The following is a 16,994-nucleotide window of genomic DNA, read 5'->3' as shown; positions in this document are numbered from 1 at the left end:
GCCGCCGCCCGCGCCCGCCCCGGCCCTGCCCTCGGCCCGCCCCCGCCGCGCCCGGCAGCCAGGGCAGCGGCCCAGCCTCATTCAAACGGCGGCAGCGCGCGGCAGGCCCGCCGGCTCCAGGTAATGCGCGGCCAGCGCGGGGCCGGGCCGTCCCGCGGGGAGGGGGCGATGCGGGCCGCGGCGGGGAGCGGGGAGGGGGCGCTGGCGTCTCCCCCGCCGCACGGCGCTCAGGCGCGGGAGGCCGCGCCCCTCTCGTGCCCCTCCGCGGGCGCGGGGCCGCCACGCACTCGGGAGCCCGCTGCCGGCGGCGGGAGCCGCGCCCCGGCGTGGGGCAGGGCCCGCCCGGGGCAGGCCCGGCCCCCCGCCCCCGCTGACAGCATTCCTCACGGGGAGAAAAACACTGCGCCACGAAAAACCCCTGCGTGGGCAGCGAGCGGGCCCCCGGGCCTGGCCAAGCCGCGGGATTCCGGAGGGCGGCCGCAGCCGAGGCCCGGCCCTGGCGAGCGGGGTGCCCGGCCGCGGCCCTTTCGTTGGCCATTCCCGGGGCTTGGTGGAGGGCCGGCGGGGCGGCGGCGGCCCAGCCCCGGCAGAGGGGCGGGCAGGCCCTGGCGGCTCGGCACCGCTTTGCTGCCGGGATGGGGGGCCTGCGCCTGAAGCCGGGGGCACGGGGGCGGTGCGCTGGAGGGGGTTTGTCCGAGGTGGGTATGGCCGAAGTTAACGTTCTGTGCTTGACTCCTGCTCTGGAGCTGTTCTCACCCCGCGGGGAGTTTAATGGCGATTCCCTGCGCATAGGCCGGCATCGCCAGCTCCTTAATTACAAAGAGCTGCATTTTCAGCCACGTGGCTGTGCCAGCTGGAAAGCCAAGGGATTGCTTTGGGAGCATGTAACACAACATCACCCATGATTCTAAGTTATATTTTAGTTTAAAATTATTTCATGTAGCCCACTTGAACTAATGTGTTCCGTGTAAGTACCTTAATTTTTAGCTGTTTCAGAGAACACAGTTAAAGATGCATTAAAGAAGAAGAAATCAACATTTTCTTTAAATGCCTACCCGCTTGTCAGTTTGCTTACAATCTTCCTTATTGAAAAGCATCGTGAGGTGGTCGAAGGTTGAGCTGTTTATCTTGGTGTGAGGGACTGCAAGGGGGAAAGATGAGTTCCTTTGGACTTTATTTTCTTGTTGAAATACATAGAGTCAGCATGACTTACAAAATAATTGAGCAACTAAAACAGAGGTGCTGCCTTGTATTGCAGAGCTAAGGGAGAACAGTCGTGCTGTGGGTAGAGTGTGTTAACTGAAAGCATGTTGGCTACCAAGCTGTCCCGGCCTCTCCTGAACTTCTCGGTGAAAGCCCTGAATTTCAAGGACACGAGGAATGGCTTCAGGTAAGTACACTCGGTGGAGAAGAAGAGAAAGAGTGAGATCTGGAGTAATGCGCACATCGAGGGCTCGTTTGATTTCAGTGGGACAGTTTATTTACAGAACCACAGGGTGGTTGAGATTGGAAGGGGCCTCTGGAGGTTGTCTGGTCCAACCGCCCTCCTCAGGCAGGGCCACCTAGGGCAGGTTGCCCAGGACCATGTCCAGACGGCTTTTGAACATCTCCAAGGATGGAGACTGCACAGCCTGCCTGGGCATTGAGCTGAGCACAGAGGAGATGGACTCTCTACACACAGAGGGGTTGGCAGCATGTTTTTTTTACACTTGGACAATCATCTCCAGTGGAAAGGGGGTGGAGTAGAGCATTAATTCAGTGTCAAGCAAGGATTTATTCCTCAATATCAGCAAGGACACCTTGCTGCAGTGCAATGAACTGTCGTGTATTTCTATGACTTCATTAAAGAGGCAGTGAATCACATGAAGTGAGAAAGTTGAGAGGGAGGGTTTTAGTGAGAAATGGAGGTGGGCCGAGTAATGAAGCTGTTTTTTTCTGAACATGAAGAGAAAATTGCTTGTCTAATTGTATAATTCCTAGCTCTGAAAGAAATACCTTTTATATTGGTGTATGATGGGAGCCCTGCTAGTCCAAATTCAGAGCAAGCTGAGTGCTTTCACTGGCTTTGCTTTAGAGCAGGGTTCCCAAATAATGGTGTGTACCGCTAATCGTGTGTAAGCAGTTTGAAAGTGGCTCATAGCCTGCTAAGCAAGGACTGCCACCTCCAGTGTTGTTCTGCTGCTGTTGATAGCGGTGTCCAGCGCCATCAAGGACGGCTCCCGTAACAGGGAGTTGTAGAGACCAAAGATAGCTAAGACGTTAGAGATTCCCTGTGCAAACAGACATAGGCCTTTTATCTCCTATTTACTCCACGCACACCAAACCTGCACTGGCAGGAATCTGCTCTTGCCTTAAAAATACAAATTAATGCTTCATTAACTTGAGAAAAGAATTTTCAGCATTTTGGGTTTTTTTTCTTTTGTTTTGCTTACTGTGTATTTGTGCTTTCTGTGTCTTGTACTCGGGGCAAAAATGTGTTGTATTTTTTGAAGTACCCACAAGCTGCTAAACCCAAAATGGCAATCCAGCTGTTCATCCGAAAGGCAGCGTTGTGGCTATGCCGGTATCCTAAGGCATTGAGGTAGCATTTATGTGCTGGACTCTTCAAGCTGAGGACTGCCTTTTTTGGTGTGACTGAACAAAAGCGAATGCATGGTTACAAGCACAGACTCAATACGAGGACCATCTGCGTTTTAAAAGTCTCAGTTGTGGTCTCTACAATTCAGTCATGCAGAATGACAAGAATGACTGTGGGGGGGCTAACATTGCATCCGCATCGTAGCTGTTTCCTCTGATGACATTCCTGCTGATCAGCAGCCGGCATCTATTTGATGCCCTTGCCTTCAGGTCCAGGTAGGCAGAATGTCAAGTAGTTATTCTCTATGCGTTATTGTGAATAGAGTGCAGCAAATCAGTGCTCTGCATTGACAGCAGGACACTGAAAAATAAAAACCAAGTTCATGCAACTAAAAGAAACGTTACGAACATTTCTGGGCACTTTGAGACACACCAAGAAGCTTATTGTCGAGATAGGCGTTCCAAGCCAGGATTGCAGGTCGGTAATGTTAACACAGACTTTGTCTGGGGACTGACCTTCACAGCAATTAAATTGGTGTTGCAAGAGCTGATTGGGTTTGTGACACTCAAAGTTAGAAAAAGAGGTAAACCATTGCAGGAAGGTGAGTGGACACTGTTGCCTGAATATACATCAGCTTCTTTCCTGTGTGGTTCAAAGCTTCTGCTCTAGCAGACCCTTTTTTCTAGCCTTGTTTTCCCAAGACGCAGCTCAGAGGCCAGAGTTGTCTGCAGATTGCTGTTCAGTGTAGCACAGGTCACCCTGGGAGCGCCTGTGGTGTCTGAGCAGGAGATAATTGTGAATGATTATGCAAATTCACTTAGAAGACAGAAGAGCAGCCTGGAAGATAAGCTCTACTGAAGGATGTTGTTAGAGGGCCCAGAGGGTAGGTGAAGTACAGCAAGTCTAGGGGAAGACCAGAAGGCTGTGGGAGGGAAATGTGAGTGCCCAAAGCAAAAATGAAAAAGCTGATATAGTCCAGAGAGGTGGCTGGCAAGGACGGAGGCTGGGATCACTCTGGTGTGTTGTCTAGGCCCAGTTTTGATGAGTAAAGGCAAGACCGAAGACAGCGTGATGCTACGGGTAGCATAGCTTTTCTAAATACAATCTGACTCCATGGAAGGCGTTGTTGCTTTGCTCTGGTCTGTCTGTGTGAGCGTAGTTTATCTTCCTGGGAGTCAGACATATTATGCGGAGGAGCTTCAGATCTGCATGACACGTATTGCTCAAAGTCTGTTAGCTTAAACAGTTGCAAAGAGGGGATATAAAATCTAAGAGTATCTATTGGGTGGGCACTGCAGAGAAAGAAATGTAATGCAAGGTGACAGAAGGGTGAAGCTGTGTGTAAAAACAGTGAGTTAGATCTAAGCAACTTCAGCCTTAGGCTGAGCATCAGAGACAATGCCACAGCAGAATACTTTCATCAGACAAATGAATAACTTCCTCTACCCCAGCTTTGTGCAACTGCAAGTGAAGTTGCTGTCGCTGTTGGAAATGAAAACATTCTACTGCCCATTCTGCGGGTGGAAGCAGCTCTGTGCTTCCAGACCAGGAGCTATTTTAGAATTCTTGGTAGTATCCAGACAGCTCCTGCAGCTGTAAATAGCATCAAGGTCTTTTGAGAAACAAATGTTTCCTACGTAGGAAACACACAGGCTCAGACTAAGGAGAATTGTAGACTGGATTCTGTTGTCTCAAATGACAGTCGACATCGTGTATATAGGCAACACCACATTCCTTTTCATGAGTATGCTGCAGCATCAGGGTACGAACAAGGTATTCCACGCCTGATTGTGCTGTTGTTTTGTGGTTTTTTAACAGGCCTGTGCAAAGATTTTGCTTCCCTCTCTCGTCCCCACATGGCAGCCGCTCTTATGCAAGTGAAGTTGATCAGGTGAGTGGAGTTTCCAGAACTAGTTCTGCTGAGCTGGGGTTTTAAAATCCCTGAAGCCTGGTGATCAAATTCTTCTTTCCGATTTGCCAGAAAGACTGAGCTGGACCTCTCCAACATACTCCACATTCTTTCCTAGCACAGAGCTGCCATTGACGTAGCATGATGCATGCTGCTAAGGATGGAAATAAACAACCAGACTAGCAGTGTTTTTCTATTTTTGGAACTCACTCAGCGGATGAAATCTTTCACCTTAGGCTGGAGGGAATTTGCATGACAAATTCTTAATAAAGCACTCTTTCTGGAGTGTGGTTGTGTAAAGAGACGTAAATAAATAGGCGTGTCGTCGCCTCTTGATCTGGACAGTGGCCCTCTTCTTTAATAGCCCTTTCCTTGAAGGTGCTAGCTGCCAGGAACAGTGCCAAGCAAAAGGAAAGAGGATGTTTTGCCCTTTTGCCTGTATTGTGGCACAGAACTCAGCACTGTAGGAGTTCTAGAGCATGCACATCTTGCTGGGACAGAGTCTCGGAGGAATTCAGATATGGCCCTTGCATCGCTGCTGGGCTTCAAGTATGACCCTAATCAGTCCCTTTGTATGCTGAGGAAACCAAAATTTCTAGTTTGTTGAAGGAGATGAGATGGAATGAATTGCAAGTAATTATTACCTAATCTCACCCATAGCAGCACCTTGCTGCATGCGCAGTTGTTGCTACTGCAATGTCTGCTACACCACGCAATTTTTAGCATGTCACTTAACTGCTGCCTCTCTTTTGATTAGAAGAAGGGGTCTGGAGAAGGAAGGAAGCATACTTCTAATTAAATTGTAAATTGGAAAAATAAGAAGACCAAAAAAACAAATAAAAAGAGGGATGACCAACTGGTCTTAATTTCAAATATTAAACCCATTTGATTCTGCTTAGTTTTTAAAACCCAGCACTAGAGGGTTCGTGTGCTAGAGAAAGGTGAGTGAGCAGTCAGTGCTAGTTAACCCAAGTGCTTTCTTCAGTCAAGCTGTCTTCCCCATGCCTACGGGCTGCGTGGCGCAGAAGAGTGGACTGCTGCCTGCTTTGAATATAAAGGAACAGTTCCTGCTGAAGGGAAAATATGTCTTGGGAGCTGTCTGGTATATTTTCAGATTTCAAGATGAGTGTAAACCGCCAGAGAATGGTAGTTTGCTTGGTCTCTCTGCCTTGGGAGCCTGTTGCCAGAGGTGCCGAACTTCTGTTTGTGTTGGGAGGACAGTGATCCTGCCTCACTGGAGTGAGCTCGGTACGAAACCTTCGTTCCTCGTCTTCAGGAGGCACTGGGTGGCAGTAGCTGACAATGAGTGCAGAGAACGTCCCTGGAACAGACTGCTCCTGGCCAAAGGACACGGTTTTGTTCTATGTGCTGTGAATCACTGATTTCAAATACAAAATCCCACTGCGTTTTGTTCTGTTTTGTTTTGCAGATTGGCAGCAGAGCTGTGCTTATAACAGGTTGCGACTCAGGGTTTGGGTTTACCTTGGCCAAGCACCTGCATACCAAAGGCTTCATTGTTTACGCTGGCTGCCTGCAAAAGGTAGGGAAAACGAAAACTGTATTCTTCACCCGTGGCACGTGCACAGATGCATAGCAAATCCAGTCTTCCCTCTCCGCTCTGCACAGCTTTCGGCCAAGGAGAGGGAGGATGGTTGGTAGCCCAAAGGGAAAGACACAGGTGCTTGAATTTCATAGAGCATAACCTGTTCTAGACCAGAAGCAGGACTGAATGGTATCTAGGGAGGTTCTTATTTGAATCACGGCATTGTGGTCTGTTCCATATCTGGTGGTCTGGAAAACCAAATCTAATTTTATAGGCTTATCCGTAACCAAATTTTGGGATCAGGCTGAGGCTGGATCTTTGGCCCTGCTCTCAGACTATACATATTTACACAGGGTTTATTTTGATTAATTGTGACATACAGCAAGCCACCAGTGATTTTATGGCATGTGTTACGAGCATATTTTAGTATAGTCATGGGTACAGCCATGCCTCAGTGTGTATTGAGGGTTTTCTGAAATCGCTCTGAATGCGATAGAGTTCCACAAGTGCAGACGAGAGCAGAATCAGGCCACACATAGCTTAGTGACACAGTCCTGATCCGCTCTCCAGGAGTGCTGTGTATGGCAATCGGAGATGCCTGGTCATGGAGAGTAGGAGAGAGCTTTAGCCTCTCTCTCTCTCTCCTTATGAAGCACTGCACTTTTTTAGCTGTATGGCCATTTCCCAAGAGAAACAAACGTACTCCTCAGGATATCCTGCCGTGGGTCAGTTATTTTGATCCTAATCTTTTAGCTCTCTCATCACTATAAATGTATCTTGAATAGTTATATTATTTAAGGAGAATTTGCCAGATGTTTTTAATGTTATCAATACTCTTTCTGCTGTTAATTTTCCCATTAGTACTAAGTTTTGCTTAAATTGGTAGTTTCTTTCTGCTGCATTTTTTCGAAAGAGAAGTTTTGTTTCGATAGCCGCTGTCGCTTGTGGAGTCTCAGCTCTGGGTCCACGGTTTATTTGTGAGCCTGGGCTCCCTCTACAGGCTTCACAGCAGAACAGGACACGCCTTACAAACCGCTGCTTTTCAGGAGGTGTCAAGAAGAGAGAGGGTAGTTGAGTACTTTTTTGGCAGATGTTTCTACTCAGGTTTTGTTACTGAAGATTAACATTAGAGAATATAAGAACGTTGCAGACTTAAAAAACACTATTTAGAATAATAGCCTGCCTCTGTGTTGACAGGAGACAAAAATTTCAGAGCTGCAAAGTTACTTCTGGGTTTCGCTTCCTCTGTCTGAGCTGCCAGAAAGACCCGATTTTCAGTGAGCGTGTCTTTAACTGTCACTGAAACCTCCCTTCCATTTTGATGTCTTCAGCACTCATGTTACTGAATGCATGTTAGTGGCAAATCTCGGCCTCTGACGTCAAATTTTAGCATAAGCTGACATGTAGCAGCATGCCAGAACTCTTTTAGGCTTTGATCAGCATCTGTTTCCTTGCCAAAAATCAGCAGAAAGCTTTGCTGCATCTCTGTGTAATTACATATTTCTTCTTTAGCTGGACTTACATCCCATGTTCCAAAATCTGTGTGACTTTGGCAAGACTGGTGACAGCAGTTGTCATCAGAATAACACTGTAAAATGCCAAAGCTCCTTAGTTAAGAGGTTGGCCTGCTATGTGCCACATGCTTTATGCAGAACGGCTCTGTAGAACTGAAAGAACTCCAGCTGGTTTCTCATTGTGCCACAGGTTTTGCTAGCAAAACCGTAAGCAGAATTCTGATCAGAGTGTAATTATTGTTGGTGCTGATTTTAGGGGCAGAAAAAAAAGCCGGGTGTGTTTTTACATGCTAAATAGAAGTGGAGGTAGAAATAAGAAGCATCATCTTTTGCTTGGGTGTATTTGACCTAGCCCTGACAGAGAGGAAATGACTGTGAAACTTCAGTGTTATTTTCATGAGACTGTTTTTCACAGCACACCTGCACATCGGAAGCATGCTCCAGCTTGGGGAGCCTTCGTGTCCTCAGGGTATGCGCTGTTCTTGGGAACGTCGTGCAGATTGAAAGTGTGTGCAGTGCTGTCTCTTCATGAGGAAAGGTTTCCGAGAGTGGCCAGATCCTGAGCGCCTGACTGTATTTTTACTGACGGAAACCTGAGAGAGGTGTTTAGAGTCACAAATGGGGGGGCCCAAGGATGGATCTGTGCTAACAGCGTGCTGTTTCACACGCGATTTCTTCCTAACGTTTTCACTGGCAAATACATTCATGTGAGAGTTGTGCTGGTGCTTTGTTGCCAAAAGACAGTGGTAGACTGGATCCAATGAACGATCACACTGCAGCTGTCTTATTTTTTCCTCTTCGGTTAATAGCTGGAGGAGCCAGCTGACACAAGATGAAGAAGGTATTTTTTCCGTCAGTATCTGTTACCAGTGGACAAATGTGATGTTTGTCACGGCTGTCAGGAGTGTGGTGGAACCCCTGTTTGCTTTGCTTGGCGTGCTCAGGGCTGTTGGGCCTTGCAGGGGGATGAGCAGGCAGAGGTTATCTGAGCAAGCCAGCATGCAGGCCAGTTACTGTAGGGCTCAACAAGAGCTTTCAGAGCCCCAGGGCGTTACATACTACTTCAAGAACACACTGATAAAGGTACAAGCTGAAGCCCAGGGGCCCAAGAGGGTGACCATGGAAGGAGGAAGATGAGGCAGCGGTGTGCTTTTTCAGTATGCAAGAGCTGAGTCCTCTTGCCATGGGGACAGTGGACGCTGGGGCTGACAGCAGAGATGTACTGGTGTCTTGGCGTAGCATGAGAAGGTCCTTCCAGCTGCGTATGGGAACGGGGGTTGTAGGACAGGCTGCTTCCCATGCCAGGAGAGCATGACACTGTCACAGGGTGCCTGGCTGAAACACCACGCATCTGCCCTTTCTGAAGAGCCGAGGGAATGACCCTGGGGGTCTGGATTAATGCCCAGGATGCCAGCCCCAAGGGTCCCTGTCCAAGCACCCAGCTGCATGGGGGTAGGAGGGCAGGAGGGATGTGGGCTTGCTGAACCAACCCTGTAAGAGAGGAAGACGAGGAAGCTGTGGAGGTCCCGGTAGAGCTTACAAGACTTCTGAGGCTGGGGAGTTGCTGTGGCCCAGAGATTTTGTAGCACCTCACAGAACTGGGATCAGGGAAAGAAGCACATTGGCCATATTGTTCTTCCTCTTCCCTGTAGTGATATCTGCGGTTTCCAAGGGACTTGCATGCTTGCATTTGCTGATTCCCTGCTGGCATTCCCACATATGACACTTAAGTGCTTTCCAGTGCTTTGCTGTGCACACTGGCTTTGGCACCACAGTACTTTTGAGTGAGCAGCAAACTTAGCACGAAACTCTGTTATCAGTCACCGTAAAAACAAACGCTACTAAGCTGCGCATGGGACTTTTGACTACTCCATTTTGTGTGCGGTATGCTTCTGTGTGAAGAGACTGCAGTCAATGCCTTCTCTTAAGGACAAACACTAACCGCTATTAACAGCCTGTGGTGGAGTAAGGAAGGGTGGAGAAGAAGACAGAGGAGATGTCAGGTACTGAAGTTAGTGAATGGTCTGTGAGCACAGTGTATAAGCCCAGGAAAGAGGGGGCCAGACGAAGAGTTTTTGGAAGACAGGTGTCACAGAAACAGGGCACGTAGGGCCACCCTCGTGTGGTATCTAAACTGTGGTGTCCGAAGGGAACTCTCGCTTGGGGGGGGCAAATGAGCAGCCTGGGCTCAGACTGCAGAGATGAGCAGCATCTCATTGACAGCTGACTGCTGTCAGTCTCTGACAGGGAGTGCCTGTGGCTCGGGGTGTTTAGAACAATCTAATGTCATTCAGCAGTCAGGAAACAGCCCCGCTGTGAAGAACTGGCCTGTTCTATCTGTGCAAAAAAGCCTCATCTATCAGGAGTGAAGAGCACTCTGATGCTTGCTGCTGATGATGACACGGCGAGCAGGGCTACTTGGAGAGTTGGGTGGTGGAGGAAGAAGAGCTGAGCAGCCATCAGATGATCCTGTGGGACACTCTCCATGTCTAGCCTGTTAATGGGGAGTAAAAGACTCCTAGTGAAGGATGATATTGAGGGTACAGAGGGAGTTTCTTACAGTAAAGACAGGGATGTTCCCAAAAAGTGATTATTTTCAGGGCTAGACCTCACCATCCTCTACAAAAGTATCCTGGAGTGGCCAGCACAGTCCAGTAGCTTATAACCGTGGCAGCAATTCAGGGACAGTCCCAAACTCATGTTAACATCCCATGTCTGTCTCCTGGAAGCATGGTAGCCAGGCTTCACACTGTGAAGGGACTAGCTCTGGGCGCACCTGTGGGAACGGTGTCTCAGGGGTGGCTGCAGGTACATGGCTGGGCTGTGAGTGGATATGTGTATACTGGGGGAATCTGTTGTTCTGGGCTGAGAAAAAAGGAGTGGAGATGGGAAATGGGAGAGAGAAAAAGCTCATGGGGGGAGGCCAAGAAGAGAACAAGATGCTGGAAAAGATGCCAGGGGGCAATTTCTGATGCGCAGGCTGGCCAGGCAGCTGATGATCGGGCTGTGTAGGAGTCCATTGGAGGCGGTGGGTAGGTTTCCAGGCGGTGGGAGCTGTGTGCGTAGATCAGCCGAAGGGAGAGAGCAGCGGGCAGACAGTCCCTCTGCTAGAACTGTCACTTCCAGAGCTGGCAGTGTGACTGAGAAGCACACGTACGTGTGCAGCCACTAACCGGCTATTTTATACCATATACCCCACCAAGCTGTTTGCTGTGCCCTGTACGTAAGCCAAAGTGAGGGTGGCACCACAGTCCCGCTGCTGCAGTAGCGTGGCACAGCTTGATCTCAGGAGCTTGTACTTGGCAGAAGTTGCCTTTTGCTGGGGTGGATCCAGCTCTGGCTGCTTTCTCTGTGGTCGAAGCAGTTTGTACCAGCTGACTCCGTGGCAGGGCTCGTGGTCAGATGGAGGTGCTCAAGGAATGGTGTTCTGCTGAAGGAGCAGCCCTGTCTGTTCCCCTTCCTCTTAGAGCTGTGGGACTGTCTTGGTTATTCTGTGACTGCCCTGTGCACTCTCTTTTGCTCGATATAATGGTTGCTATGCATTTGAACTTCTACACAAGCTCTTTGGCCAGATTCAAACTAGCACTCTCTTCCCTTCTAGGACAAGGGAGATGGTGGCTCCAAGGATCTGGACAACATGAACAGCGATCGAATGCGAACCGTCCAGCTCAATGTCTGTGACAGCAAGGAAGTGGACCGAGCAGTGGAGCACGTGAATAACAGCCTGGAGGACCCAGAGAAAGGTAGGTGCATGCAATGGGCTCCGAGGTCACATAGGTGGCAGGAGCTCCCTCAGCTGGGCCCTGAGAGCATTTTCAGGGCTTATTTCAAAAGTTGAGCACATGGTTGAAGGGCACAAAGCTTTGAGGAGCAGCAGTGCAGAGGAAATGGCCTGTTTGAATGTTGTGTTATATCAGAAAGCAGCTTCCCACTTAAGACAGCAAATACAAAGAAAACTGCTTTTTTCTCCACTAGCTCCTATAGGGACGATAGCAGAAATCAGGGTGGTGTTCAAGGCCCTGGGATTAGTGCTTTATTCCTGTGACCTGAAGTTTATTGTGACTCCCTGTATGTTGTAAAACCTGACCAGTGCCCAAAGATTAGGGATTAGCAACAGAAATGTCTCCCCCTAACTTTCAAAAGGCAAAGGAAATGGAGGGGTTTTCCAAAGGATTTCCCGTGAAGCCAGCTGAATATCATTCATGCCATTGCAGATACTACCATATACTACAGATTTCAGAGTTCAGGGGGTAGCTCTAACTGACTTTTTTGGCCTGCCTACCTCATTCTGCTGAGGTGATGACAGCAAATTCTGCTCCAGTACTGATCCCAGTTGTTCATGCCTTCCTGAAACCTTTCCACCTGTTGGTGAACTACATTCCCCCCCTAAAGAACATCAGCACTTCAACCCATGAAGGTGGTTTAAAAGCAAAACAACCAGTAATGTTTTATTTTGGATTTTGCGTAAACCTATTTCTTTTACTTTTCTTTATGTTTTATTTTTATATATGGATCTTCTATATAAATTAAGTTTTCTAGCCCTGTATCCTCAATCATAGGCCAGGATGAAGTTGCCTTTTCTGTGCTGCTTCTGAGAACACAGATCTGGACAGTCAGTCAACAGATAACTGAGTTTTTCAAAACGGCAGAGAGAAGCCATCCCAGACCTTTCTCAGTCTGTTTCCTGTGCAATTAGAATATTTATGAAATGAGTTTGGTTTATTCCAAATTCCTTTTAAATCTTTCTTTTCAATGCCAATTGAGTTGGTAGCTTCAGTTGTTGCCATCTTGGTTGTCAGCAGAGTAAAAGGGAGGGGCAATGGCATGCGTGCCCACCCATGTCCACCCATGCCCATGTCCCCTTTCCCAGCATTGCAGACATTCTAGTTCTTACGGTGACAAAAGGGATTTTACTTTGAAAGAATTACTCTTTTGTTTCTTACAAGGTCTTTCCTGTTCTTATTATTTGCATTTAGAGACTATATTTTGCTTCTTTTAAAAAATCATGACAGATACAAAGAGAATGGCAAGGAGAACAGCTTAGACAAGGCTGAAGTTCTCTGTTTGCTGGCTCAGAACTTCCTGGGAAGCCTTATTCACAGTACTTTGTGGCTGCAGTGTTGGACAATACAGGCTGATCCTGATTGTCCTGATTTTGTCTTCCAGGGCTCTGGGGGTTGGTTAACAATGCTGGGATCTCCACATTTGGGGAAGTGGAGTTCACAAGCATGGACACCTACATGGAAGTAGCTGAAGTGAACCTGTGGGGGACTGTGCGAACCACCAAGGCTTTCCTCCCGCTCATCCGGAGGTCAAAGGGTGAGTGATCTCCTCCTGACTGGCTCTCCCTGGAGCAGGTCCCCTATCCTGCCCATGTCTCGCTGTGTTAGAGGCCAAGGGGTCTATTAAGCTTCTGTCTGCACCATTGGCCACGTTCATACCTTTACAGACAGAATGTGACCCACAGCATACGCACAGATGACAGATTTCCCCATCACTCTGAGTTACACAGCAAGGCAGCAGTCCTGAAAACCTCTGTCCTGTCTGTGCTGCCTTCTCCTGCAACATCCGACGCAAGATGTAATCCATCACACCTTCTTTTACCTGCTCAGAAGCAGCAGCTCACTGTAAATTCCAGTGCCAGGAGCAATCCTGCCCTCTATACAGAAAGCAGCTGTGCTGGTGCTGGGCAGGGTGGGCAGCAGCAGTGTGCTACGACATGCGTCTTGCAGGGGAGCTGTCAGCTGTGCGCTGTGTTGCTTTGGGAGAGTTTGACTTATGAGAGGTGGGGTTTGTACAGGAAAGGAACGCAGACCTGGAGCTTGCATGGGTCTTGACATACAGGGGCAAAAGCTTTCCTGTACTGGAGCCAACTACCTGACTAAATGAGAATATTTTTCACTCTTGAGGCATCCACAGACATTACCAATGTTGGTTTCGTAGTCCTGTGCTGCAGACCTGGGTTATATGTGGCCCAGGGAGCATTTCTTGCACCATGGAAAGGTATCCACTGCTGTGATCAACGTTTCTGTTTTTAGCCCGACTCAGCAATGAGCACTGATTGAAAGTGCAGAGAACTGCAACCTGTGATCAGACTGCAGCGTCCAGTCTCCTACTGGCAGTCTCCCCAGCCAAAATGGATGGCTTCTGGAGGGGAGAAGGGCCCCAGCTCTGTGCCTGGAGCCGTAATCCAGCTGTCACACAGAAGAGGGTGCAGTAGACTTAGACTGCTCTGCCTGCTTGTGGTGCAGGAGCAGTCCATTCCCTTTGAAGAGGCAGACACTGGAAGCCACCATTTGGCTTCTAGATTTTGTGCCTTTGACTTGCAAATAAACAAGCTTAGCCTCAGTGCCGGAGGCTGTCTCTTCTGCAGCCTCCTCTTGTCTGGGCTCAGCACTGACCACTGCTGAGCAATCCTGTTTCCCATCATGCAGGCTCTGTTCAGCCTCTTTTGTGCTCCCTGCAGCACTCAGCTTTGTCTGTCGCCACGTGTCTGTGTGCTCAGGTGTGACGAGCCAGGGAGCACAAGCAATGGGCTTGTTCTCCTGCCTGAAGGCCATTGCGTAGGACAGCACTGCTTAGATAGAGCCACCAGCAGGTCTGCTGGGCAGCCCTTACGGATAGGCGGTGGGCGGGTGGGATCTGCTGGGTGGTGTGGGGGGGCGTCTGCGCCGGATTGGGCACCACGGCTCAGCTGCACTTTGCCTGGCCTCTGCCTAGGTCGCGTGGTGAACATCAGTAGCATGATGGGTCGGATGGGCAGTCCTGCCCGGTCACCGTACTGCATCACCAAGTTTGGCGTGGAAGCCTTCTCCGACTGCCTGCGGTACGAAATGCAGCCCCAGGGAGTGACGGTCAGCATCGTGGAGCCTGGCAACTTCATAGCTGCCACCAACCTGTACAGCCCTGAGCGAATCAAAGCCATAGCCGACAAGATGTGGGAAGAGCTCCCTGAGATAGTGCGCAACGACTATGGCAGGGAGTACTTCGACGAGCAGGTCAGCAAGATGAAGACGTACTGCAACAGCGGCTCGACAGACTCCTCGCCGGTCATCGAAAGCGTCGCCCACGCGCTCACCGCCACGGCCCCCTACACCCGCTACCACCCCATGGATTACTACTGGTGGCTGCGCATGCAGATCATGACGCACATGCCTGCTGCCATTTCGGATCGGCTCTATGTCTACTGAGGCCTCGCGCTCCTAGGCTACCCAGGTGGGAAATTGGTTCTAAACAGAGCATTGTACACACTTTCCATTAGTCCTTTTTAAATTTTTCTAACCTCATTTCAGAGTACTGTATTTTAGCTCTAGAGGGTTCATTTAAACATCTGACGTAACCTAAAGGGAAGTAATTTGCCAGGGGTGCTTCATGGGCAGGAATGCATTAGATTTGTGCAGGGACATTGATTCTTTGCTATTTATTTCATGTAATCCTTTTTTTTTTCACCTCAAATGTCAAGTTAAAATCATTATTTAAACTGCATTTGCTCTGAAGTGTTTTCAGAATAATTTTTGCTGATGGCTGAACACAATCTTCACAATTCCTGCCTAGGATGCAACCTTCACCCCGTAAAACAGAGGCCCTCCATGCTGTAAGGGCAAACCACTCCGTCCTGAAGACAAAGGGTGTCCAACAGACTTCTCCAGGCCTGGTCACAGTAGCCCAAGGCAGAGCAGAGACTTCTTTAATTTGGGGATCAGAGCTCAAAATGCTCGAGGTGCTGAAACTGAGCAACTGACCCCATCCTTTTCTCGCTTAGAATTATACTGATGAAACCTTAGAGAAAAGGAACCAGTCTGCTTTTTTTGCATGCTTTGTTGCAAAGGAGTTCAACAATCCAGGGACTCAGTCCTGCAGACCTTTCCCACAGGAGTTCCTCACTCACATGAGCATTCCCGTGAGTGTGAGCCGCTTTACGCACAAGACCGCAAGTGTCAGAATGGGCACACAGTAATGTTTGTCTTCAACAGTAATTGACCATCAGCTCCAGACTTAGTTTGGAGAAGAGTTTCACCCCTGTGACTTGTGAGGATCACCGCTGAGCAGAGGGGAGCGGAGAGGGTTATAGTCACGTCAGTTCTGGCCAGGGACCTCGGGAGTTACACCGAAGTGTTTGTAGAGCACCTTGCACAGAAGGGCCTTGGCCCTGACCAGGGCCTGTAGGCACGATTGCGGTGCGGGTGATTATAGCAATGATGACTTTCACTGAAGGAGTCACTGAGCTGAAATGCATCTAACGTGATATAAATCTAGGAGAGCGTCCATAATAATAAAGTTAACCTTACGAGCAGTTCCATTTCCGTGATGGTTGTTTACATGTCTGAGAAACATTTGTTTTGTACTGTAAGAAAAGAAAAGGAAAAAAAACATTAAAGATCCTTTTATGGTAAAATGCAGAAAGAGTTAATTTTTTGTAAGCTTAAAGGCAAAACCCAAATAAGTAATTAAATTACCATTGTTAGCAAAGTTAAAGAGAAGGGATCTGACGTGCTCTGGTAACATACCGTGACATGATCAAACTCCTTTGGCTTAATAAATGTATACGTGAATGGTAACAAAATTCCGAGGCTCCCTCTCTTTATTTTTTAATATTTAAAGTGAAAAGCTCATATTCGTTAGTGGTGTTTTTCTGAATTTGGTGATGTTCATGCCAGCGATGCACACGCTGCATTCAGAGGCCGATCGGCAGTTTCGGGTCTTCCGTGTCCGTGTTGGGTAGCGCAGGACTTGTGCAGGAGTGCCAGCTGTGTCCCGCGACTCGTGACAGGTGTGTCTAACCCCTGGGCGCCGTGTGCCCGCAGCTCCTAAACCTGCGCCTGTACCGGACTCCCCCGGGTTACAGAGGATTATTATGGATTGCATAATAAAAAATGGGGGATGGCGGTGATGCAGCAGGGCAGGCACACAGCGGGTCGCTGCCAGACTCAAAAAAAAACCCCAGGGAGAGACTTGCTGATCTTCTCCAGAGTCCGGGCAGTGGCAGCTGCGCCGTGTGGCGTGGGGAGTGTTGTCTCATTTTCCAATACGTGGGGTTCTCGCTGGGACAAAGTGTCAGGGCATGACCCAGAAGGGACCCAGCAGGCGCAGGGACTGACTTGCAAGGCAGAGCGAAACGCCTGGGTGGCAATGTTTGCCGCAGTTGACAAAGTAGAAAGAGAAAAGCCTTTACAAGAAAAGTTCTGGTAGTCTAAAAACTTAGCCCCAAGATGCAAAGTAACAAAAAAATCATGTAGTTCTGCTTGGGATGCAAGGTCCCAGTTTTACACATACTGCTGGGTTTTAATACAGACATCAGTGAAGTTAGATGTGGAAAACAGTGAGTTATCTCAGTGTAGCCCTGAGAGCAAACGCAGCAGATGTTCACCAGTGCCACACTCATTCCTGGTTGGACTTCATGATCTTAGAGGTCTTTTCCAACCTCAACGATTCTGTGATTCCCAGCCAGGG

The 16,994-nt window shown here is 48.9% G+C and overlaps 1 protein-coding gene across 1 annotated transcript; it reads left to right on the top strand.

Annotated features, from left to right (window-relative positions):
* Window positions 1-11: 11 nt before the first annotated feature.
* Window positions 12-16,107, top strand: BDH1 (3-hydroxybutyrate dehydrogenase 1). Its single transcript, XM_075418047.1, has 7 exons — window positions 12-120; window positions 1,259-1,390; window positions 4,397-4,469; window positions 5,917-6,027; window positions 11,146-11,287; window positions 12,711-12,863; window positions 14,265-16,107. The coding sequence occupies exons 2-7, from the start codon at window positions 1,308-1,310 to the stop codon at window positions 14,732-14,734; spliced, it is 1,032 nt and encodes a 343-aa protein (XP_075274162.1). The 5' UTR covers window positions 12-120; window positions 1,259-1,307; the 3' UTR covers window positions 14,735-16,107.
* Window positions 16,108-16,994: the final 887 nt, after the last annotated feature.

The sequence above is a fragment of the Opisthocomus hoazin genome, chromosome 4 (assembly GCF_030867145.1).
Source record: "Opisthocomus hoazin isolate bOpiHoa1 chromosome 4, bOpiHoa1.hap1, whole genome shotgun sequence".
Classification (NCBI taxonomy): Eukaryota; Metazoa; Chordata; class Aves; order Opisthocomiformes; family Opisthocomidae; genus Opisthocomus; species Opisthocomus hoazin.
This window is presented reverse-complemented; position numbering and strand designations above follow the sequence as displayed.